The 26,736-nt window shown below is 41.0% G+C and overlaps 1 protein-coding gene across 1 annotated transcript in view; it reads right to left on the reverse strand.

Moving 5' to 3' along the window:
• PIK3C2G (phosphatidylinositol-4-phosphate 3-kinase catalytic subunit type 2 gamma) overlaps positions 1 to 26,736 on the reverse strand; it is a 247,493-nt gene that overhangs the window by 21,434 nt on the left and 199,323 nt on the right. Inside the window, exons 31-35 of the mRNA XM_039708330.1 lie at positions 24,977 to 25,169; positions 24,283 to 24,404; positions 19,446 to 19,554; positions 11,244 to 11,319; positions 3,724 to 3,818 (exon numbers count right to left, since the gene is read on the reverse strand). Of these exons, the coding sequence (XP_039564264.1) occupies positions 3,724 to 3,818; positions 11,244 to 11,319; positions 19,446 to 19,554; positions 24,283 to 24,404; positions 24,977 to 25,169 (595 nt within the window). The remainder of the gene's footprint in view (positions 1 to 3,723; positions 3,819 to 11,243; positions 11,320 to 19,445; positions 19,555 to 24,282; positions 24,405 to 24,976; positions 25,170 to 26,736) is intronic.

Here is a 26,736-nt window from a genome sequence, read left to right on the forward strand (position 1 = left end):
TCTCCACATCTGCACAAGCCTATGTTTTTAAGGCAGGGCAGCATTCCCCCTGTGCTCCTGTTCCTGCCTGCTGCTGTTTGTCTGGGTATTGTGCTGCCACAGTTGGACTATTCTTGTTCTAAGGCGACAAATCCTTTCAGAGGCCAAAGCAAACCTCCCCTGGGGCTCCTTTAGATCCCTCCTGAGACCACTTAATGCACTTTGCCAGGTACTGTGCTATTGTCTTTATAAAGTAAGCCTGCCCTGTCTCACCCCTCCACCTGCCATATCCTCCATGACTCCAGAGGCAAACTCTCCAGGCCCCCAAGGTTTTCACCCCTACACAAATGTTTCCTTCTACCCCAGCCTCACTTTATTAAGGCAATATTGCCTGTAGTCCAGAAAGAGCTCAGTGTGGCACTGTCTGCACTTGGGAGGAGCAATGCCCCAATAAGCTGACTTCAGGTTATGTAATATATTTGGAAAATTGCATTTTGTTGATATCATGGCTTTTGTATATTTGGAAATTGAATTTAAGGTTATTTTCCTCAGCAATCATGGTGATACTATTCAAATCCTAAGTAGAAGCAGTGAGCCACCTGACTTAGAGAATCTCAGGATCCAAATGAAACTGAATTGCTGTGGCAAATATTGAGACTGAAACATTTTTAGGATCTTATAAATATCTGTTTAACAGAGCTTGTCTTCATTGTGCACCCACAGCCTTAAAGTGTAGGCAAACACTACCAACCAGTCTTAACATCTCTGTGTTCAAACAGTTTCCTTGGCTGCAAGTTTTTCCTTAGTGAAAGAACACAGCTTTTTCTTTGCAGAAGGTTAGATTAGATTAATGGTCCTTTCCAGTCACAAAATCTATAAGGCTGTTCTCTGCTGTTTGTCTCTGCAGAAATTTTGATAGAGTTTTCTTCAAGCAGGACTGGCTTTTTTACCCACGCCTGAAATGCTGCAGAGGGGAGGGAGAGGACTCTGAAGCTGACCCAGGGATGAGAGTTGTCCAAATCTGCAGCAAATCTGGCACGTGTGGATGCCTCAGATCCCAGGGGCCACGCCTGCCCCACATTAACCAGATCTCTGCCAAGTCTGCACCACACCAGGGCTCTCCCCACTGCTACTGCATTTTTTCTCCAAGACACCCCATGTGAATGGGCAAATTTCCTTCAGGAGGAATTCCTGCAAAGTTATGGCACTGCAGTCTTCTGGCTTCCTCCTTTAAAGAACCCGTGTGACACCTGAGAGTGGCTATAAAAAATACCAGCTCCTTAGGGAGTCTCTTGTGCATTGTACATCAATGTAGGATTTGCACAGCAGGATCTAGGTGTCCTATTAAAACTCCTAGAAGTAAACCCACACAAACACTAAATCAAATTTGTTTTCGTGGATCAAAAGTCTCTATCACAATTCCTGTCAGTTCTGTGAAGCTCCATTTGGGATTAATTTGGCCCACTACAATTATTTTCGCATCTGAACACATCATAAAATCTCTTTATAGAGATAAATTAAATAGGAAAGAGCAGAACAAAAATTATTTACTATAAATTATGAAATAAAACAAGATAGCAAAGTAATCTCTGCACAGATGAGCCACTAAAATATAATTAGTGAGACTCTGCAAAAGACTGACTATACCTGAAATAGCTTTAACATGTCTTGAATAAGATATGATCTTGGCATACTTTTAAAATCCCTGTTCAGCTCAACCAAAAAAAAAAAAAAAAAAAAAAAAAAGGAGGAAAGTAGAGGAAAAAGAAAAGAGAGAACATTAGAAAGATTGATTTATGTGGCTGGGAAGCTGAGAAGATCACTAATGGGATAAAGAACCTTCCTATTGCAGGTTACTGGTCTGAAGGCAGTCCAGTATCACAGTACCTTGAAGCACTATTTCATATTTCAGATCAGATGACAAGGGATGGATGGCCAGGTGGAAGGAAGGAACTGGAAGCCCAGGATTTAAAACCATCATTGCCTAAGTTAGGCTGCCACAGCAATGACCTTATTTTGGTGTCATGAATCATTGTTAGTCTTGCTGAACAGGGCTCCTACCACTTCTCTTCAAAACTATTAAAATGGGTTTGGTTTAAATTACCTGATTTAAATTACCTATTTCAAAAGCAACACAGCGACACAATGACTTTATTTTGGTGTCATGAATCATCATGAATCATTGTTAGCCTTGCTGAACAGGACTCCTACCACTTCTCTTCAAAACCATTAAAATGGGTTTGGTTTAAATTACCTGATTTAAATTACCTATTTCAAAAGCAACACAGCGACTTCAAGTTGTACTGTCCCTTTCTATAATGAAGTGAACTGAAGCCTGGATTTTATGTTTGCACTACAGAGCTATCTATGCTGTAATTTACTTTCATTTAATTAAATGGCTGGAACTTCCTTAGAACACAATTAGGGGCCTACACACTTACAGTGATGGAAGCAAGGAGAAAGGAAGACTAATTCCAACACCTGCAAATTGTTTGTGTGCATCTCCACATCACCTGCTTGAAGTCTCAAGGATATCATCAGCATGGCAATCACTTAAATATGCCCCTCCCACCAATTAGAACTTTATCAGAAACTTATCAAAGTCACTTAGATTTAAAAAGCTCAACAGAAAAAAAAAATAGAGGGTCTTATGCTACGTTCTGAAGGTAAAGTTTGTATAAATTGGACCTGTCAGCAGAGGCTGATCTCACCTGTCAAAGTGGCACACAGGACATAAAAAAAAGTCTCAGGACAGAGATCTATTGAATGTTACAGACCAGAATGGAGATGCTTGAATTGCAAATGAGAAGCCAGAGTGGCCAGCAGAGAAGAGGCAGAGATATGTGAGCCTCATGTGCCTCATACAACTAATTAAGCAATCAGCCTCATTTTGTTACTGGTTGCCCCTCAGTTTGGCCCCATTTAGGAAAAAGGATTGCAACCCAGTTTGGGATGGAGGTGGTGCAGAGTGTGAACTGAGAGCCCACAATAGCTAATAAGAGACAAATAAAGGTTCTCTTGCCACATCCATTGCTTGAGATGTGAGCCACGGGAATTCAAGGGCACATCCAGGCAGGGAATTCATTATGGAGCAGCCCACAGTCTCCTCCAGTGAGAGATCACACTTCACACACAGCCCCAGCTCCATCTCTGCAGCCACCCTCAGCAGCCAATTCCACCTGCCTTGTGCTGCAGGAGCACTGCCAGCTTCCCCTGCCATAGCCTGGCTCCAGGAACTCTCAACATTTACCTCCCAGACTTGTGACAGTGCTACAAAGCACTCCTCCAAATGACACTGCTCCTCAAAACACAGCACTGCTCCCTCTGCTGAGCTCTTCCCTCCTCATGGACAGCCAGGCTGGACTGGAAAGAAATGCCTGGATAATAAATCCACAGTGCCAGGCTGACATACTGCAGAAAGTCATGCTGCTGCACCATGCCTTATGTCTGACTGCTATCAAAATGTGTCAGCTGAGAGGGCCAAAACAGGATCAAAATTGGTTTTCTTGGAAAAGGCCATTACCAGCCATTAAGGAAACCCAGCTTCTCTATCTGTCTCACACCTGGAACTGTATTGAGTGAGCTCAAAGGGAAAAACCAATTGTTAAGTCGTGACAGAACAGCACTGTCATTACTTTGAGCTGAAATTAGTTATCCCAGAAAGGCTGTTTGAAGATTAATGTTTTCACAGTACTCTGCAAATGCAAGGACTTGCTGGTTATGCATTCTGATAAAAATACTCACGAGGTTCCTCATGTGTTTCAGCATTATTGTCAGGCAGGTGTTCTCATAGGATATGACCAGTTGTACTCCAGGCTTGTGACCAGTTGACTGAGGACCTAAAAAAGGCCAGACAGCTTGATTTTAGTTAACATCTTAGAGCAAATATATCTGTAAAATATTGAAGTACATATTAGCTAACATATAAAAACCTGCTGCGTGCTTAAATCAGGGAGGAGATTAGAAAACATGGATAAGGAGTGCGATGGAAGAAAGTGGTCTGACATGCAGTGCTTGTTTTCTTTCCTGTTTGTTAACTGCCAGTGAGATTTTCTGTTTACTAATTGCCATCAATCTGAAATTCAGTGGGAAATTTATGCTTGAGTGACAAATAATTGGGGAAGTTTTTTGGCAGTCACTGATGACACTATTCACTATTGTTGCAATTCTGTCTGGTTAAAAACACTGTAAGTTTTTTTTTCCCAGTTCCCAAGAGAAAGTAGAAAAAAAGGAAAAAAAGAACAAGTTTCCTGACCAGTTCCAAACAAGTTAGAGAAACAACATTAAATATAAATTGTCCCTTCCTCATTCTGTAGTTTAGGTGTTCTAGGCTGGTTTTCATGCAACCCATTGCTTTCATAGATTTTTATACTAAGATGCTCTTTAAGAGTCAGATATAATTCCCACTGAAAAAAAACCCCAATTTTTCATTTTCCAAGCAAGAAGAATCAGTCTTATATTGTGGAAGAAATGACTAAGCAAATCCTGATCCATCATTGTGCTGGAGGCACTGAGCCAGCTGTCCTCACTGCCAAAAAGGTGTGTCCTTGAAGCTGGGTAAGTAATGTGGCTTACCCGCCCTGCAGAGCCAGCAGGGAGGCACAGCAGAGAAAAGATGCCTTTTACCACAGCAAATCAGGTAATGGTGAGCACAGCCTCTCCTCAATATCTGTCTGACCTCCTTTTTTTTTTTTTCTTTTTTTTTTTTTTCAGTGTTTCACCTGAGCAGGGGCTGAGGAGCTGAGCTTGAGCTATTTTTCACCTCCTGGTCACCAAGGACAGCCCAGACACTGCCTGGGTGAAGTTTCCTGGTTTTACTCAGCCAAATAGGGCTACATCTAATTAGACCAAAGCTGTATTACAACCACTAATTTACCTGAAAATGCAAGAACTCAATCCTGCTAAGCTTACAACACAAGGAGGATGTCTCATGAGCTGGGCTCTGCTCTCCCACCTCCCCTTTAGAGTGGTGGCTGAGCTGGAGACCTCAGACAGAAAAATCCTGCTCTCCTTCCTGCACCTTGGGATCTGCTACTGACACTCCAGCCCTGGAGCCACTGCAGGGTGACATAACAACATGAGACAAGACAATAGAGTGGTGATTAATTCTTTAAATAGAATCACATCTCGTGAGGAGCAGAGGCAGTGGGAAAGGATGATGGGAATGCCAGAACAGCCATCACTCACAGCCATCCACTGCCACAGGAGGCTTTTGGGAGCACCAGGACTGCTTCCCTGGGTAGCAGGAGGGTTCCCTTGTGTCCCTTTCAGCCTCAGGAGAGATCTGGGTGATGGCTCAGATTTTGGCTTTTGTATTTTTCAGATTATGTACTGCTTTAGTGTGTGGGTCTGGGTTTCATATGAGGGAATGGTGAGCTCTGCACAGAGCAGGGAGACAAAACAATTCCTGCTCCAGCTATGGAGGAGATCCTTCTGATAAATCCCTGCTTTATTCTTTAGCTCTGTCCAGTTTCTGTTCCAGGCCAGCTTTCTCAGGGCACCAAGGGCACTCCCCGTCTCACTCTTGCCCTCTCCTCCCCACACGTGCCCCAGAGCTCTCACAGCCAGAGGGGTGGGAGCCAGAAATCCAATTCCTTCTGCTCAGCAGAGGAGGAGGCACAGGGCTTGTTATAATGGACAAGCCACGTTGGGTGTATTTTTCTGAAGAAACCAAGTGTGTAACCTCTGGAGCAAAAAGAGACTAAAATAACTGCTCAGCAGACACAGTGACAGTGGTGCCATGTGCTGCTGACAGCCAGAGAGGCAGTGTAATTGCCATTTATCCTAAGGACGGGAACTCAAACGAATTAGAAATAACACAGTGTGTACATGCAACTGCCATAATATAATTTTACCAGAGCTACTGAGTTTATGATGCTTGGAGTGGAATTTCAGAATATGAATCCATCTCCAATTTCTCCCCTTTAGAGACTACAAAAATACATTTTTAATCACATCCTAACTAGAGAAGGGCCTGAAACACTCCTGAAAAATTGAAATCTCAGGAAGAAATCACTAAGCTGGGACTTAGAAGACCAAGTAGCAGTTCTTCATTTGTTATTCTCCCTTATGAACCTTGACAAATCACTTGGCAAGACTGTGCCTTATTTCATTTCTTGTGTTATGAAAATAGGAACAGGGAGGGACAAGGGATGAAAACTCCAGACAATGCTGAGTCTTTTCCAGGTTAAGAAGAAGTCCTTAAAATTCAATTCCTCTTTTTTCATGCAAAACCTCTTTACCTTTTTATTTTTTTCTTAAGCTGTGAGTCCTTTTGCCTTGAATTTGTAAGAGGCAATGAAGAACTCAGGACTATTACACACAGTGTAACACAAGGGCAGCTGTGTTTTAACATAAGGGCACAATTCACTTGTGGGGCTCTGTTAATTTTGGGAATTGCAGTGAGTCACCACCAGTGGTTTAGCAAGAGCAACAATTTCAGAGGCTAAATTACATCACCAGAACCCAGCTGATCACTGTGCCTTCCCTTTCCTACCAGCACTACCAGTGCCTTTGTTTTTCATTAATTTTTACAGTGTGCTGCTTATATCCAGTGAAGGAATTTCTCTGTGGGAGTTGGTTTTTACTTTTTTCCTTAAAAGTAAGAAATGTAAATAAGTTTCTAACAAAAAACCAAACAAACAAAACCCAAAAAAACCCAAAAACCCAAACCAAAAACCCCCCACAAAACAAAACACACAAAAAAAAAAAAAGAAAAGAAGAAAACAACAAAAAATTACCAGAATAAACCAAAAGAGAAGGGAAAATACACTTCTAATTGAATATGCAAAATGAAGTCTGAAACACACACACTATGGGCACAACTATTACAAAAATATTTGCTCTTACTATGCAATAAATTGAGTACTAATGGAAAAAAATAAAAGGAAGGGAAATAAAAAATAACAGAGCGTGGGAAATCTGATAAACATGGAAGAGACCACTGTTGCTTATATTTCAGAGTAAAACCCAGTTACAGTTAGCTACCACTCAGCTGGTATATTTTTGGTTTTCCCACACTCAGTGCTAGATCATATCCTCTTTGAAGTCCAGGTGATTCTAGCTTCAAATGATAATAAAATACACATAGAATAATTACTTTCAATCTAGCCAGCTTGGGCAGATGGACTTGAGCTCAGTCCTGCACTTTTGGGAAGGGTCATGCTCTACTTTCAGCCCATTTTGGAAGGACTAAGAGCTGGTCTCTTGTAGTAAGTTACACTGACTACAGCTGAAGCAAAAGACCCCCCCAGGAATCAATTCTTGACTCTCTGGTGTCGATGCAAAAGCTGTCAAAAACCAAATGAGGACCTCAGAGCACTTGGAGTCTTCTCCTTTCTGATTTGAGCCTGTGTAGCCCAGTGTTCCCAGTGGCAGTCAGCCACCACCAGAAAATCCCAAACCCTGCCAGTTTAGAATCTCTTACTGAGGAACACAAACATGAGAAATCTGTGGGTCCTTTTGTCTTTTCAAATGAAGAAATGAAGGCAATTGGCATTCAGATTTCTGCTGGAGGTGAAATGATTTTCCCAGTACTCAAGCATGCAGTTCTTTGTTTTATCTACATGGTCTTTTCTGGCATGCTGGAGAATTACCAGCTCCATATCCCACCATTTGTGAAATGTTTTCCTTAGCAGCAGTTTAAAACAAGCTCTGCATTGCACAGTGTTTGAGGAACAGTGATGGAGAGGAAAATGCTACTGACAAAATCAAGAGGGAAACTGTAACTTAATAATACATTGCATTTCACACGTGGGCTGCAAAGCAATGTGAAGAAACTAATTAACTAAGTGTCAATGCACTGCCATTGGGGAGCTCAGTGTTATTCTGTGTTCTGCACCCTCAGATTTTTCTTAGACCTTTCTTCTTGGTGACAGCCTGTTTTGACATCTGGCATCAAAGAGAACTGGAACCTGTTTGGTTTTCCATGGGTTGAATGCCCCCAGCCAACCATCTGCTTTGGTTACAGCCTCCGAAGGAGCTGACTTCACACTTTAGTCAGCCCTAAATGCACTGCCTGGCTCAGGACTTCAGCCCTCCAAGCCAGCCTGTGCTCATGGCTGATGTGACCAAGCCACAAAGACAACTTGTGGCAAAAGCTTCACATTGAGAGTGAGCAACTTGAGAAGATCAAAACACTGTGGGACAATGAGCAAGAGAGCCTTTTTCTCCTCAGGGACTATTCACGAGGGCTGTGGCTCTGCTTGGAGGGGAATGAAGAATATTACAGTGGCCCTGGAAAGCCTGGATGTCCCTTTACAAGGACACAGAACCTGTTCCCCTACTGCACCCTGAGGCCAGAGGCTCACACAAACAAGGGAGCACTAATTAAACATGCCAGAACTGGGGTTGGGCTCTACAGTGTTACAGCCCACAGCAGAACCAAAACTGGCTGAATGATTAATATTTTCAGGATATACAAACTCAAGAGGAAATCTCAAACTCAAGTTTGATATGAAAATATTTTTGGTAGACTTTTCTTTCTTCCTTCCTTTTTTTTTTTTTTTTTAAGGGTTTTTATAAAAGTCTGATTGTGAAATCATTCCCGATATCTGCTCTCACTGCCTTGTAGTGAGCTTGGTATAATGAAATGCTGACAATGTTCAGGATAATTCAGAATTCACCCCACTGGGAATACTGATTCAGTATTCATGTCAAGTAAATTTAACACTGATTTCTAATCTCTCTATTGCTGGGAAGAGAGTACAAATTCATAAATTTTAATTTTTATTTTACTTTAGTAAGTGTAATTACCTACAACATTTATAAATTATAGCAGTGTAAGAGAAAGATGCTGGTTTGATCAAAATTCATAACCTGGTCCTATTGGGCATTAATCTTATTTCATATTGATCCTAACCAAGAGAGAGATGATTTCTTTTGCTTGAGAGAGAAGCTACCAGACCCATGGAAAGCTAACGCCCATATTAAACTTGAGTTATTTTTCAAAAGAGACAAACATTAAGACCCCTATAACCTCAGAATGCAATGAGATTTGTGAGGGAAAAAAAATCTACCTTTATTCATGGCAACCACCTCTTTCCTGCAGGCTCAGTGAATTTAATTCCTCCCCAGACTGACTATGGCATCACTGCAGAGTTTACCTCCAAATCAAGAGTGTTTCTGGGCACCCTCAGCCAGCAAGAACCTCTGGGGCCACTTTGCTTCTCCCAGCAGCTCCTTGTTTGCTGCCTGGCACCTTGGCATGACCAGGCACCTCCTCCTGCCTTAGCTGGACTTGTGTCTCCTCTGGATGCCACCAGCGTGCAGAATGCCATGGAACAAAGATCTCAGTGAGCTCACTGGGGAATGGCAGCAGCCTGATTCCAAAGGGGAGGTGAAGAACAGAACAATAAAACCAGAAATATATCTGTTTCAATAGATTTCTCAGGTGGGCAATCAGCACAGCATGGCAGCTTGCCCACAGTTCAGTGGGAGTACCCAAAACAACCCAGCCCATGATTCCTTGTTTTTACCAGGTCTAAACTCATTTTTTGGACCTCATGGGAACTGCTGGTTTATCAGTAAATGAGGGTGATCAATTTTCTAGGCTAGAGAGAGCTGCTCCTGTTTGTGGTTTGGGTTTTGTTTGTTTACCCTTGTTAAACAAAGGTTTTGCCCTAAGTCTAGAAGTGAAGATCCAAACTTTAAAAGGCAGAGTTCTTGAACTGGAAAAAATCCAATCCCCCTGTAACCTCACTGCTGGAGGCCAGAGACCCACTCATATTCCCCAGCCATGTCGTGACCCTCACCAGCAGAAACTACAAAGTGAGGAACAGACTGGGCTACCTGACACAGCTTTCATCAAACACCCACCAAACACATCCTTGCCTCTGTCTCTTCATTCTCTTCCTTAATTTTGCTGCCACTGACAATAAAAATAGGTGGCTCATCCTTCAGACCACACTGGGTCAGGACGCTGCGGTAGGAATTATGATGTTGCAAATTATTTCTTAATTTTATTAGAGATTCGGATTGTGATTTTGCATAAAGCTTTTACACCCAGATTTTCTGTAATAATTAGGCAGCTGAATATTAGGGACATATCAAAATTATTCTGGGGCTTCAGCTGCCTTGTGCCTCAGCTCCCTCTGACATCTGCATCTTTGCTTAAAGACACCTAGAGAGAGATGCAGCCCATGGACCTAGATTACATGTTCCTAGCACCTAGAACATCTTTGCATTATCTCCTTGATCCTTTGTAAAAGTTAGAGCAGCCATTAGTAATTTTCAATAGTCATAATGGGTTTAATATGATAATGGTACGCCCTAATCAAATAAACTCCACACAGGGGGAATCTTCCAAAGGCTGAGAAGCCAGAATGGAATGTATTTTGTTCTGATGGATTAAAAAAAAATGGTCCCGGCAAAAGAGATAATGAAACCTCTGTCTGCAGAGGGATTAAATTAACTTAATGGACATGCAAACTAAATATGCAGAGATACAATCCTTTCTGAAATGTGGAAAACTGATGATCTTGGAAACTATCCTATCACTTGGAGCACATAACAACCAGCTGAATTGTTGTGGTGCAGAGTGCAGCTGCAGACTTCTTTATGAGGTTTTATTTTGCCTAAAAACTGAGTACAGAAGATTATCATCAGTGCAGAACTAAGGCAGTGGAAGGCAATAAACATTCAGAGTTTACTTTTTATGGTTTATGATTTGGATCTTAATGCTGTAATGTCAGAAATTAGATTAAATTAGGTGCTGGACAGAAGAGGAAAATGGGTTAAGTATTTAGATAGGCTAAGGGAACAGTGCAGCATCTCATTTAGCCAGAAGTGAATTACCACAGTCATTAATAATGTATGACTAAGCATTAACATAATGTTCTGTTATTTACTTGCTCCGCTCATTGTGAAAATTACTTTAGAAGTCACCCCTGATTTTCTTCGCTTGTGGAAGCACACATTGTGCTTTGTCATGACTCACATCCTTTCCTCCAAAATCTTTGAATATTTTGTTTTGTAAAACAAGAAACTTGCCACAGTTTGTGTAAAGGAACTTTTGCTTTGCATATAAGCATGTTTATTCAAAAATAAATGAAGCAAGGCTGGAAGGAATTTGAGAGAGAGAAAGAAATCTACAGGTGACGTCAATAACACATTTTCAAAGACTTTGAGAAATCAGGAATTATTTGTTGGTATCTTAACATGCTAAAAAAACCCCAAACCATCTAAACACTTTAGACTCACCTTTACATAAAACTATCAAGGATTATAATTTTTTAGAGAAGAAATAAGATTGGTAATCTACATACCTAAGGTCAGAGATGATGGGTGTTCTGCCAAGGTATTTTTGGACCAGTTGAGGAAGAAGCTGAGTACAAGCTCATTCTGGAAGAGAATACAAACACTGTAGGTAAGATAATATCAAAAACTGTAGGTAGTATCATTCCCCCCCAAGAAGCTTGCTGGTAATTTTTAATGCACATATTAGAGTTAGCAATAAAAGGGAGCTTTTCTCTTTTGATCATGAGCTAGGAACCCAGGGAGTGACTTCTGCTGTGGCACTGGGAGGATGATGATGGTGTCCTTCAGCACTCTCAGGGATGCTGCTTTGGTGCCTACCTGGCCCCTTTCTGTCAACACACTTCAGAGCTGCAGGGGCCACAGATTTGTGCTCGTGCTCCATCTCCAGCAGCTGGAGATTTGTATTAGCAGCTGCAAGTGCTTTGAGAGAGCAGCCCATCTGTGAAAGAAAGGCAGGAGACATCTCCACCCTGAGCTGTGTAGTCAGCAGGAAACTTGCCCTTGGCACGGGCCTGACCCCGAGTACCTGACCTGGTGTGTGCCTCCCTGAGGCTCAGACATTGTGCAAACCTCCCTCCCACAGCAGCTTAATGGACACTCGTGCTGAAAAGCTCCACACATGGTTAAATCCTACCAGAAACCCACAGGGAGTGAAAGGCATGATCATATTTCACCCTCCTGTTTAAAAGAGTAATCCACCTCGTGTACTGCTGTAACTTTTATTTTTATGTACTGACCTGTGCTGCTCCAGTGAACATATATAACAGGTAGTTACCTTCAGCTGGAGAGAATTAAAACAATAAACCAAATCCCCAGATTTCAGTATTTTGCAAGGTAATAAAAACGTGAATTCTTAAATGGACTCTTATGTCTCTGAATCAAAGCTGGACAGTAATTGCATTTTATTAGCTTTCCATAAAGCCATATTTCAGAATGGCCATTCTTTAAGAGGGTTAGAATTGTTACATTCATGCTGATGTTACATGGACTGACACTGTAATGAATGGGTAGGACAAGAGACTTTTCAGACTCCAGCATTAAAATGTCACCATTGTTTTTTTCCAGTCAGTGGAAAATAATGTGTCTCTTATCAGCAAGATGTACTTCAAGTAGTATTTGTGTTCCTTCTATTTGACAAGATGCAGGATAATTTGTGCAAAAAGAAAAGGAACAGGGTAGTGACAAAAGCAGCTAGTGAGGAGTTAACATGTGGCTACAGCAGACAGAGGAACAGATGTGTATTTTCAGTGGAGAGATAAGATTTAGAAATCTGGATTTATTTTCACAGTTGCCTTTCATTTTTTGCTCTACTGTTTAGAGTTTTTCCTCCCACACTGATATTTTCTTTAAAAGAAAAATCAGGGGAAAACAAAAAAAAGAAGAAAAGAAGGAAAATCCAGCATAATTGTTTTCCTTGAATTGAATGACAGATCCTTAAGTTATTAGCAGTGGACTGCCAATACACCTGTCTGTACTGAGCACGAGTAATTATTCTCCCATCTGATGAAGACAGCTTACAGGGGAAAGCCCATACACCTGCCACAGCTTCCAGCAGCTTTAAACAGCAGAGTTATTCCCCAGGGGACCTTCACTTGCTCTTCCAGCACAAGTCCCAAGTGTAGGAAATCTCCAGGGTTGAGAGTATATTTTTGGCAGCCCAGCCTTTATTTGACAGCCTGAAAATAAGCAGAGAAACTCAAGTGGTCCTATGACTTCAAAGATCTTGAGAGAAGTAGGCAGGAGGTGGAAATAAAGATACACAAACTGACTTGAAAGAGAAATAAAAAATTCCACATTGAGCAGCATGGTGTTCTTTCTGCTTCCTTTCCACCTACTCTTTCTGCAATAAATGGAAATGCAAGACAAATAATACAAAGCAAGAGGTTTGTAAATAGGAGATGCAGAGATTGTTTCAGGCAATAATTCCAAAATCTCATTCTAATGGGGAGAAGGCTGAAAGAAAAAAGACATTTGGTTTAAGTAGAGGAGTGGAAATGTGCAGAACTTACAGCAGGCATGGGCAGGGACCCTGCTGGTGCCACAGCTGATGGCAAAGCTTTCCTGGCCTGTGGGCCCATCATACTCAGGAGAAGCCTGAGGGGAAGCAGCAAGGCTGATGTTGGCAGAAGGAATGCAGAAACTGAACGGAGCAGACCATGAGTCAGGAGCAGAGGCTGTGCAGGGCAAAGGGCTTCAGGAGCACTGGGGGTGTCTCCTGGCTCTTTGTGCAGAGAAGCATTCTGCACACTGCTATTTAAAATACAGCAATTTCCCCCTGACCTAATCAGCCTGCTGCAGGGCTCCACCGCTTATATTTCCACCAGAAAATGTCTAAGTGCCTTATTGAGTTCCCCCTTTTTCAGCAGACCTCCAAAAACCACGCTGAGCTTTTGGGTGATTCCTGAGTCTGTGAGACCTCCAGCAGCTGGGCCCCAGTTAAGGTGACTGGAGCACAGAGTTAAGCCTGCACATTACTAAACAAAACCAGATCTATCAGAATTTTACACATGTATGAGCTGATTGAAGGTGCAGAGAGTCCATTTCTAACCCAGCAGTTTGTGTTACACAGCAGTAACTGTGGGTGGGACTCTCAGAGACCCTGTGATGGTCTTGGCAGAAAGGAAGGCACCGAGGATGACCAAAGCACTCCCTTCACCCTCTTCCCCCCTGGAATTCTTATCTTTAAATCAAAAAATGGAAATTCCCAAAAATATTGCATGCTTAGGATGTTCTCCTATCATTTGTCTAAGCATTCTTACCTAATAAGATGAGGATGACCAAAGCTCTTCCCTCACCCTCTTTCCCCCGGAATTCTTGCCTTTAAATCAGCAAATGGAAATTCCGGAAAATATTGCACCCTTAGGATGTTCTCCTATCATTTGTCTAAGCATTCTTACCTAATAAGACAATAATCTTCAATAGGTAATTCTGATTTTTTGCAGGTCACTCAGCACAAGAGCCCAAACAAGATCAGACTGCTCCGTGTGGTCATTCTGGCTAGAACTCACAGACCTTTTTTCAGCCATTTAACTCAAGGGATACAAACACCACCCTTACTTGTACTAGGGTAAAACTGAAATAAAATATTTCAGTGGCTTTGGGGGCTGGCTCAGCCCTGCACTCTTGCAGCATGGTAAAATCTGTCTGCTGCTCTCCATCAGAGACTAACCAGAAAAGCAGTGTGCAGTTTGTGAAGCACAGCCAGGTTTCAAGGCAGATTTAATTTCAATAGAAAGAAAAGCAGCCTCCCCTCTGCTTCCAGCTTTCTTTTCAGCTGTGCTGGAGTAGATTTGGGGTCAGAGAACACCCATGCTCCTGTTATACTGTCACAGGATGGAGAATCAGCAGGAAAGAAAGCAACCAGAAAAAGCTGACCTTGGTGCAGCTGTTATAACTTCAGGAAAGGACAGGGGAAGAGAGAGGGCTTTGAACCCTCCCCATTTTGGCTCTGCTGGATGCCTTGCCACAAGAACAGAGGAGTGGTGGGACTTCAAGGGACCCACAGACCCTGGGAGCACTTTGTTCCCCCACTTTATGTACCCCCATACAGGCATGTGGGAGCTTTTTCCTCATCTCTGCAAATCCCAAGGAGCACCAGTGAATAAAACAGAAAAGAAATATGGGTAGCTCTTATCAAATTGATTACTTTTACAGTGTAAAACATCATTCACCCTAGAACAATGCCGTGGTCCTGGTTTTTACTGTGTGCTTGAAAATGAGTGAGCATAATTTACAATCATTCCCATTTACATCCTCTTTAAAGTCCTTTTACAAAGCCTATAAGTCACTATAAAGCTGTTTATAGAACCCATACACAGCTGAAACACCATCATTGTTTGCTTACCTGCCTGCACAAGGTTTATCTTCACCTCCAAAGTCCTCTGTTAATTTGGATACTTAGAAAATATTTATAGACTCAAACTGCAAAAGAATTATTTTTTTTTTACTGGCTAACCTACTGTGCACCTGCACTTACTGTTGTGTTTGACACTGGAGCCAAAACCAGACTCAGTTAATGGAGCCTTACTTTGATTTTGTGTCCCCAGGCAGTGCACAACCCTCCTATGATACAGCCATAAAATGAGGAGCCACCAGGGCAGCCCTAATTTATGGGATGAGATTTGGGCTGCAGCCACCATCCAGCCCATCACTGAGCTGGAATTCAGTCAAACAGAAAGATACAGCAATGGTCAGCAGCTGTCTTCTGTCACAGACTTCGTTTATGCTTTGAGAACATATATTTTTGTCCTCTTCCATGTTACCAACTCTCAGTTCAGTATTTCTTGGTGCTTCACCTCTTATTGGTGATATCACATGGTTGATTAACCATTTAATGGAGCAAAACTCAAGATTCTCAAGATTGTTAGAGAATTTTACCCTGCAGGTCTAAAAAACTCAGGTGTTTCAGTGTATGCAGATGATTTGTCAGTCAGCAGTGATGCAGCTGGCCCAAAAGTAAATATTGTTTTGCTGTGATCAGAAATACACTGGTTTGGTACAAATAGAATGAAATTTAAAAAAAAATAAAATAAAAAGGTGCTGAAACCTATTTTTTATCCTGTCCTAATTGACTCAGTTTGACAATGAAGGTTCATCAACTTCTGCATGTTAGTGATTGATGTAATGAATACAGCTTGTTCATGAACACAGTCTGGTGAGGGAGTTATTTATAACAGTGCTAACCTGAATTTAAAAAAGGACTCCTATTCTAGGCAATTCTTCAATAAAAGTAACTAAGTGAGGCTTATGCTTAAAGTAAACCACAGACTTAAAAAAAATTGAATAGGGATGGACATGAACATGTTTAAGCATTTAAACTGGTCCAAGAACAAATATTCCATCAACTGATATTCCTGCATTTACTGGATCCAGAGATAGAGGAAGAAAAAGTTTCTGTTCATTAAAGAAGGGTTTGAAGAAACATTTAATTCCATTTGAGCTCCAGTGCAAATAAGAAGGCAGCTGTTTTCCACCTCTCCTCCTTCATTCCAGCCATTTAGCAGAAAAGGTCAGTGACATTCTGACTTACTCTCAATTATAATAAAATTTTCATAATCAGAACTTAGTGTGGACTAAAAAGCTTGCACTTAAGGCATGACTGAGGAAGGAATTTGGATGTAATCAGATTCTTTCTTCATTTTCAGGATTTATAATTACTTGATGGGTAGAACCAAGCATGTATTGAGCCCTGTGTGGACTGGAATAAATTCTTCAGAGCAGAAAATGGTGCCTAGTCATTTAGGGTAATGTGTTTACAGAGATTACAAGTGTTACAAGGGTATTTTATAATGAAATAAAAGCTCTTCTCCCTGTCTCAGACAATACTCCAGCCCACTCTACAGCTACAATAAATTGCATCTACAATTCAGCATAAAGAAATGGCTGTAGCAAGAAAGTAAAAGGAATCCTGTTCTACAGGCAACCAATCTTCCTAGATTTCTTCACAAATTTATGAATTAATTATTTATTCCTACACAGTTTTACTATTTTATAGCAATGACAGTTTGATAATGCTTGGGAACTGACACCTCACTAAATGCTTCCAGCCAGGCTCCTTAACATTTCGATAAAAAGGAAAAATTTGACTGCAAAGTTGTCATAGGCATGGAAAGGGACAAAATAACTGTATTTATTTTTATCAATAAAGCCTCCTAGCTTGGCTTTATGCTCAGACTAAAGCCAAGATGACACCATGGTATTTTTAAAAGAGTCATACCAAACTGAAAAGTCAAAGGGAAGGGAATACAAAGGAAATTACCCACCAACTGCTCTCCTTGTTCTAAGTGGGTCAGAACACGTCAGTATTTCCTAAATTTCTCCCACCTCCCAGCAGGAGAAGCATATTGAGGTAAAAATAACGATTCAATGTTTATGGAGTATCAATAACTTTAAAGGTTATCATCCAGAATTGCAGGTTAGCTGCATGGGGGTGAGCAAGATGATTTCCCACATGCAGCAGCACTTTAGGGTGGAAACAATCTGCTCATTCCTCTGCTCGTTATCCCTTGGCCTCCAAGTCCAGCACACCAGCAGCAGCACAGCCCTCACAGGTACAAAATTTCTTTCTTCTCCTCCTCATGGTTCAGCCCTTCAGGCTGTACCAGCCTGGAAAATTCCTCACTCTGAACAGTTCCTAAAGGTTTCATTTCAAAAGCACAATCAATACATAAATAGATATATAAATAAATCTTAGTCTTGATTAATATAATGCATTACTAAGCAGGTTTGTGTTTGTGATGCATGTTTTTCTCAGGAAACCTTGTGTTAATTAATGTCATCCCTGGGTGAGGCGCTCAGATGAGCACAGCTTCCTAAAAAAGTTTTAAATTCTGGATCTAACCAATTAAAATGCTTACTTTTAAGCGATGCAGCCGAGGTTTTCATACTGGCACACTTCAGATGATGACACTGACTTCCCAAAAATCTTTTTCTTAAAACCAGTCTTATTTGGTGGCTCAGAACCACAGCAGTGCCTGTTCCTGAGCACATCAGCCCAGAGTTACCTAGAATACCTCAGCCATGGTTGTGTTCTAGTGCTGGGAGGAATTCCCCAGCTCCAGGGCTGTGTGCTGCAGGTCCATAAAGGAGGAGGGAGGACACTGGGAAGGACACTGGGGTTTTCTGAGGAGCAGTCCAGGCAGCCTGCTCTGCCTGAGCACCACCCCATGGAGCAGGAGACACAGCAGAGCTTCTGTGCACTGCTGGGAAATGTTTTATCCCAGGGCTTTCAGCAGCCTGATTTTTCAGCTGTAGATTAGGCTTCTGCACAGCAGTGCTTGGCCCAAATTGAAATTCCCTGTACCTGCCAGCAGTCCAGAGCACAGCAGAAGACACTGAGCTCTTCATTTCTGGGTCACAGGCTCAGATCAGCTTTTCCTCAGCTGTGACTGAGGGCACCAATGTGAAATAAACCCATGGCCCTAACACGGGGGTCAGAAAGGAACCATAGAATCCTCAGGCTTGGAAGGCACCTCTGGAGATCACCCAGTCCAACCCTGGTGCCACGGCAGGGACACCCAGAGCAGGTGACACAGGAATGTGTCCAGGTGGGTTGGGAATGTTCCAGGCTCACTCCATGCCCTCCTGGGCAGCTGTATGTTCCACCCTCAGTGTAAAATATTCCTCATGTTGAGGTGAAACTTCTTGTGTTTTACTTGCACAGCAATCTACCCAAACTTGAGCAGATTATTTGGCAGTGTCAGTCAAAGGAACCAAGCACCCAAGTCAGCTGTTCATATCAAATTACATGTAAGTCCATTGAGACCTCAGAGAGACAAAAAGATTTTTATCCTCTTTGGAAATCTCAATTTCAACTCAGGGCTCAGAATCTATATTCATGTTAATAAGAAAACTTCTGTTTGTTTTGCATATGGACAATTTCCTCTTTAATCTCCATTACAAAGTCACAGCTGGGAAAGTTATATAGTTAGGCAGCAAACTTTTTTTTTTTCCCCTACTGCAAGATGTTTGAGATTTTGGAGATCAAACATCCTGCCATCCTCTTTTGGCTGTGCTTGCTATGAAACCCAAGCAGCCCCAGTTTGTGCTGTGGTCCTGAGGTGCACAAGGCTTTGTGCTGGCCCAGACAATGAAAAGTCAACGTTTGTTACCATTTTGGCTTTCCATTTTTAAGCAGGAGGAGAACCTCAAACCTCAGAAAACAATAATGAATAAAAAATGAGAAAACACCAGTTTTAATGGACTCAATGCATCATTCTGATGTTATTGAAACATTCTGGGTTAGGTCTTATGTTTGAAAAACTTTCTTCTACCTGCTAAATACATTTTGAAAAGGGTATTTCTGGGCTGGAAGAATGGAACTTTTCATTTAACAACTGTCAAAATCAGACTTTTCAATATTTCAAAGCTTACTTCTTTTTTTAGACATTACATTTCTCAGAACCTACTCCTTACTGTCAAAAATTCAGTGAATCACTGCTTTTCGATGGCAGCAAAGGAAGCAAAGTTGTTTTTTTTTTTTCTGAAAAATGCCCTGCCAGGTCTAATAAACTATTTCTCAGTCATACTTGTCTTTGTCTTAAGTTTTGATAAATGCTGCAATGGCTCCATCCCAAAATGCATCATTAGAAGATGTGTCACTTATATATACTTTTTTTTTTTCAAAACAGGCAATGGAAAATTTCCTGAATCTTTTGGTAAAATGCTACTAGAAATCATGTGCAAATGAAAGAAATACTGGAAATGCTCACATTAGCCAGTTTCCTGGAGCCACTTAATAGCTGCTTCAGATAGAGGTTCAAATCCTTCACTCTCTTATGTTCAAGATCCGTAAAAGGTAAATGCCATGAGTGGGGAAACCTGCAAAAAAAGAATATTTATGAGCAGAACTCTTGCACTGTATCTACTGAAAATATTTCCAGCTGTACTTAACAGAAGAGAGCCAAGACTTCCTAAGAGGTTTTGCAGGTAAGGGAAGGAATGCTTGCAGGGAAATCACATTACAGTGATTCACTTCTAATAATTTGCTGGTAAATTGTCTCATACTGAAGCACTTTTTCTCTCTAAATAATTAATTAAAAAGTAAGTAAATAAATAAACAAATCCTAAAATACTCTTTGCATTTTAAGGTCTTTAAACAGATCTGAATAACTGGCCCTTTATGATCCCAAGAAAACATTGCCTTTTTGCACAACAGATCTCTGATCTCGGCCCAGAGTTGACATATCCTTACCACAGAACATTGAGCACCAAAGCCTTACAGCAACAATGTGACATTTGATGAATATATCATTGCTTGCATTTTTACCTCAGCTATTTAGAGTGTAGATAAGGTTTTCAGAGTAGGCTCCTAATCCCATATCTAATTTCAGGTACTAGCATAACAAAAATAATCTATGAAAACAAATTATCATCACATTAAAAAAATCAATCCTAGCAAAAGCAATAACAAAAAAAATAGCAAAAATAATGTTCTTGCTGAATTTTTATTAAGATGAATTTAATTTTGGGTTAGTAAATAAATTACACATGCATAGAATGGCCTTGTGTCAATTTTCAAATACTTTGGTGGTTGAAAATGTCAAAACCTCCCATTTTTTTTACTTGAATCATCTTTGCATTTGAGAAACAATGCATATTGGATCAGTCAAAAGGTTAGAGTTTTAACAACACACATAATCAATTTGTATTAACCTTGCCCTGACAAAGGGTATTTATCTCCCAGGCTGAAGAAGCATTAGAAAAGCTATCTGTGTTAAATTGCACATAATGGGTTTTGTGATACAGATTGCTAATAGCAGGATTCATAATTAACACTATGCTTTATGTCCTCTAATGTATGAGGCAGAGAAAGGTAGAAGTTTTCATCTGGGTGTATTTCATGTCCCACCACCACCACTGTCAATAGCAAAGCGTGTCTTGTTTACAAACCTCTCTCTTTTCTGCTGATGCCTTGGGAAGGCTGATCTAGAACAGAGGCTGGATGGAGTTAAAGATAAAGCAGGGATTGATTCAAAGGATCTCCTCCATGGAGGCTCCTTGGGCAGCACCAGAGCCCAGCCAGGGCTGCACCCAGGATGAACCCAAATGGTCCCAAAATGCACGAGCGCTGCCGGGGTCTCTCCCTGGGCTCAGCTCTGCTCCATGTGCACATTGCAGTTCAGTGTCCAGTTCCAGCTGCAGCCCCTGCAGTCCCATCCTGCTTGTTTTTCTCTCTGCAGCCCACGGGGTTTGTGCTCCTGGGCTGAGATTGGGATCATTTGTCCTTGGTGCCCAGCTGGAGCAGGAATTGTTTTGTGTCCCTGCTCTGTGCACAGAGCTCACTGTGCCCTGATATGAAGCTCAGACCCACACACTAAAGCAGCACAGAATGTGAAAAATATAAAAGTTAAAACCTGAGGCATCACTGCTATGAGCTCTTTTTATCCAATAGATCTCCACAGGTGTCTGAAGGGTTCAGACAAAGCATCTATTTTGTGATACACTTGGTCAGCCTTTAGGAAGGAAGCTGCAAAATCCTGCAGGGAAAAACTCAGCTCTGGTGTGACTTAGTCTGAGATTAAGCCAGCAGGATGACATCAGCATGCTGCATGTATGGATGAACTTCTGATGGTCCCTGCCCATGGCAGTGGAGGATCAGGGCTCAGGGTAGGAAGAGGTGACTCTTCCCTCACAAAATCACAGTGGGAGGACACACAGTGAGGAGGGGAAAGTGACACGACCCTGACTCATGACACATGTGAACAGCCCTGATAAAAATAGAGCCCAGGTCATCTGGAACACAGAGGCTTCTTTCAAGGGGTGGGAGAGGAGAAGAGTTTGGAAGCAGCTTAACATGAATCAGTCTGTGTAGCACAAAGAGAGGGCTCTGGCTGGCGAGTGCAGGCCCTCAGAAGATGCATCCAGAGCACAGTGGCCAAAGAGAGGACAGAGAAGCCCCAGTGACTGCTGGTGTGAAGCACAATGTGAACCTTGTGGTGGACTGAACCCTTCTTTTAAAGCCCTTCTTGCCTTTGATGGATCGTGGCTGTGCTGGCAGTGGCCTTGCCCTTGTGAGTGAAGCACAATGTGAACCTTGTGGCGGCACTGAACCCTTCTTTTAAAGCACTTCTTGCCTTTGATGGATCGTGGCTGTGCTGGCAGTGGCCTTGCCCTTGTGAGTGTGTTAGAAAAGGGGAACTTTGCAACCTGAGACTTGGCATCGACTTGAAATGGATCAGAAAAATAGGAATTTGCATCATCTGCAAACGTCCTACACAGAACACTGCACTTCCTACTTGTCTGAACATTGTTCTGTGTCTAAGTTATGTCACCTACATCATTTGTTAGATCAAAAGATTGTTGGCACTTTACAAAACAATAATTAAACACAATTAATACCCTCCCATAAATCAAAAGAGAAGGATGGTGCTAGACTGCAAGGGCTTGCTTAGGACAGCTGTGTTTCTAACTTTTAAATGTGGGCTGAATGAATCCATGTCAATAGCGAAATTTCAGATTCTGGGAACTCTGAGCTTTTGCCATTTGTTTCTTACAATACACTCAGTATTTATCACTTGTATGAAGCACTCTCACATTTCATTGTTTTCTGCTAATGAGACATGAATATGTACAATTCCATAGAATCATTACAAAGCAGAAACCAAGTCCTTTCTGTTAGCAGTTCCAATTATTCTAGCAATATGAAACATTTGAATTTTTTAATCAGACACTTTTAAACTGATTTTGTGATTGCATTGTGGAACAAGGCTTTTTCCTTCCTTTGAAGCATCTGGCATCAGCCAGAGCTGGAGCTTTGTAACACGCAGGCAGACTAATGGTCTGATATGGCATGGCAGTTTCTGTAATAACTTCCTATAAAGAAATAATTAGGTTTTTATTATTGGAATAAAATCTGGGATACATGAAAAACCTCAAATTAATGAAGTTCTGTTAGAACACAACACAAAATTTTAATATTAAAAAACGTGCCTATCAAAAAACATCATAAAATGAATTGTTTTAACAGAATCTTGGGGAAAGATCCTGCAGTGACAGGATACTGCTGGGACGGAATTATGGCAATAAAGCACTGGAGCTCCTAGAGACAGCCTCAGTATATGTAGATTTACCCTCTGTGAGTTCTGAAGTGCTCTTTAACTGTGAAAATGTTGCAAAGGATTTTATCAGAGGTAGATTTATCTGAAAAATGACTAGTACTATTTTTGAAATTCACTACAGGGTTTCTGAGGTTTATGTCTTTCTGAAGAGAAATGTATTTTCTTTTCAAAGGGCTCTGCTCACCACAGGAAAAATTCATAAACAGGTACTTTTTAAATATTTTATTTTACAACCCAATAGTTAGCCTGCAACTACCTCCAAATCAAAACCATGATTCAAGCAATTTCAGTATTTGTTTAGTGAAATTTCAATTCTCACCAGCTGCTGCAAACCAGTTCATGTGAGAAAACCATAATGAATCAAATTGGAGTCAATAAAATCCCCTCAGGCAGCAGACAGATTCTCTAGAATTAACTAACCTTAAGCCATTTTTTCAGAATGCTTCTCATGAGCTCGGGGGAATATCAAGCTTGGATCTGAAATTTGTGGATTTTAAGTTCAAACCATGTAGTTTGCGGCTATTTACTTCATGTCAAATCCAAAGACCTTTCTCTTTTTCAAGCCTATCACTTGGATCTCAGCTTGGTTCAAGTAAGCTGCTGGTATTTTAGGCCAGATTTATGGTTTTTTTTGTAGATTGAGCTTGAAGAAGGGCTTGTACCAGGTGAGACAGAAACACAGTCTAAGAGAGGTCAACTTTGTACTCACTGGTGGATGCAGCACAAGGTATATGATATATGTAGAAAAAACACTTGTATTTCTAAAGCCATGGACAATAATCACATAAGGCAAAGCTGGTTTATGTAAGACAGAAATAAACCATGGGACTCACTACCCCAGGAAACTGTAAAGAAATAACATTCAGAAAATGAAAAGCAGGAATGGACATGCATATGGATAGAAAATAATATTCAGAATTATTGCAACTAATGACAGCAGATTTTTCAAAGGATTTAAACCAAATTATGTGAGGCACAAAATATTGGGCTTGGGGGCAGGACAGTACATAAGATTATTGTGTATTTCTCATCTGGGGGAATGTGCATCATGTTGTAAAAATGTTCATCATGGTGCTAGATTCAGAGATTTCTGTTCTGACCCACTGTGAACATCCCTACATTGCTTTAACAGATGGATCTTGCCATAAGTTTTGATAAACACCATGAAGAAAGTAAAAAATATTAAAGGTGCTTTTAATTAAGTCAACTCCACTTACCCTTTAATTTTAGAAATAGTTTTGTCAGGCCCAAGCTGTTCCCCTTTTCTCCTCCCATTAAAAAAAGAAACAATAAAATATAAAACTTAGACTGCCACAATGGTCTGTGATTCAGCTCCTTCTGGGGCTGAATAGAAGGCTTGATAGAATATGTCACTCTGCCTTTGTGTTTCTAAAAATATATCTGCTGTGAATATTCTCACAGATTTATCTGAGCTCAGAAGAGAGAACCACTTAACAGCACAATAACATTGACTATTTTGCTGCCTTACTCTGGGAGGGCATGAGATGGGAATTGCTTCTGGAGATGGCTGTGAAGTTCTGAGAACTGGTGGAATGTTTTTTCCACAAAGTTGACCACGTTGCAGGTCTGCACCACCTGGACAAGGTATACCTGTGTTGGGGAAAAAGGAGAGGCAGAGAAGAGAAATGATCAGAGACAAAAAAAAAAAAAAAGGCACAAGAAAATATATAGGGTGATTTCAACAAAGAAAAACCTTCCTTTAATGTAGTGCCAAGCGCCAGAGAATTCAGTTTGTAATTCATAGTCTTTGCTGCACAGGAAGAGAAACTTGCCTGGGTAGCATACAACTCAAACACTGAAAGATCACTGCAGTGTGTGAAAACTAATAGTGCACCATTAAAGCATCATATAACAGCCTCCAATTTCTATTAGGCTTCCTAATTTTGTGCCATGCTTTCCTTCTGGATGCTTTAATTAGCTCTTGATTTATTTTTCACTATAGGGAATGAACTGTTCTCCTTAATGGCTCCCTGCAAATATCTGTCTGCCTGGTGCTTTTGCTCTCTGGTAGCTCACTGCTTGTGGCACCACTATTCATCCCATGATGCTTTTAATGGAGCACAAGCACATCCTCTATAAAGGCAGAGGCAGAGTGCATCACTTCTTGAAAGTGTCATTAAAGATCCAGGCAAATGAGGGCAAGCAAAGAAGATAACACTTACGGGGTCAGGCTTTCTGCTGAATCCCAGAATGGTGGCCCTTGAGATTGACCTCTCTGTGTCCAGCATCATCCATTCCTGGGGGACAGTCTCTGGAGCTGGAGGCTTTGCAGAGCTCCCCACTGACATCTGCACAAGAGTGTGGATCAGGTTGTTGAGTTTAACAGGAAAGCACTCCAAACTTTCTTTTATTTTCCTGAAGAAGGAACAAACAGAAGAGGCGCTATTTATGTTTTCATTCCTTGACCCCTCTTTTTATGGATCCAAATCCAAAAAAATCCCAAATTCTAAAGCCTACCTCACATACCCCACCCCACACCTGTCACTGCTATTTGCACTGCAGCACATCCAGCCCCTGAGCTCTACTGCTCAGTGTTCTTCCCACAGCCTGCCTCAAGGCTTAGCTTGGAGCAGCTATTCCTCACTAGCTGGACTTATTTCAGACATCAGGGACAAGCAGAAAACTTTCATGTGTGTTCTGAGGAGTCCCAGGGTTGAACAGCACTGCTCATTGTACTGAGCAGGAGAGGAGGCACTGGTTATGATTGTATTTATTTTTGGTTACACTAACCTCACATGGGCTTACACGTGTTTGAGCAAGGCTCTTGGATTCAATTTGTGATTTAGCTGAGCGTGATGTGTTGCTAAAACCTCTACCTAGCTCTTAAGAGCTGTATCCCTGTGGAACTGCTTAAGATGAATTAAAAAAAAAGAGAAATTTTCTCCTGGTATCTCACTCCATCTCATCCCTGTGCAAGGGGAGCCAGAACACTGCTTTGATTGCCTAGAGTTTTGAGATCTTTCATCAGAAAAGACACAATAGATTAAAAAAAACCCTAGATAAACAAGAAGATATGTACTGCAAATGTGAGAGTGAACTCGACTTGAGAAATAACACCACAAGATAATCATGGGTCTTTGAAGAGTGAGATGCAGTACTCTTTAGAAAACACTTGCTCTCTTGAATTCAATTGCTAATTGAATTTTAAGACCTATTAACTTCTGATGGTATTTTTTTTTTTTTTGTGTTTCACTGCTTATTTCTGTAGCTCTCTGAAGATAACTTATATCTGTTCTGATGTTATAGTACAACAACCCGTTAATTTCAAATTATATGGCAGCAAACCCTCTACCAAATTGTCAGGGGGTTGCTGTGTTTTCTTTTTCTTCTTTTTTTTTTTTTTCTTTTGTCTCCCAGTTTTGGATTATCTCTAACAAGGTTACAAGGGCTGACAACATCCTTAACCACCTTCATCATGCCTTGTTCAAAGCTGAGCAAATGCTCCACCTGTCATTTCAGATTAGATTTTTATTCATGGGTTTCTGTGAGTGGGTTGGAATGGGTACTGCAATCATTTGAAATCAAGTCTGTTCATTGCATTAGCCTAATTTCCATGATTTCAGATACTCTGGCTAAAGTCTGCAGCTTCACAAATGATGGAACCAAACCAGAAAGAATAAGGAATAGTCTAGCTACAGGTATCTCCCCAACTCACCCCCCCTGAAATTCAGATTTTATTCAAAATAGTGTGTGAATTTATCGTGCACTAATTAGCATAGTAAACTGAGGAAAGATGTATATGTTCCTCTTAATGTAATACAAGGAAAGGTACCTCAGAATTGATTTGCTTAATTATCTTAATTATTAGTTATGTTCTTCAGAAACAGACACAAACTATTTAATAAATTAAACAAATTAAAACACTGAGGTAAAACAAGAAAACAAATCCCATTTCAAAATATTAGTACAGAATCAATTCAGT

This window comes from Passer montanus, unplaced genomic scaffold (assembly GCF_014805655.1).
Source record: "Passer montanus isolate IOZ18808 unplaced genomic scaffold, ASM1480565v1 scaffold20, whole genome shotgun sequence".
Taxonomy (NCBI): domain Eukaryota; kingdom Metazoa; phylum Chordata; class Aves; order Passeriformes; family Passeridae; genus Passer; species Passer montanus.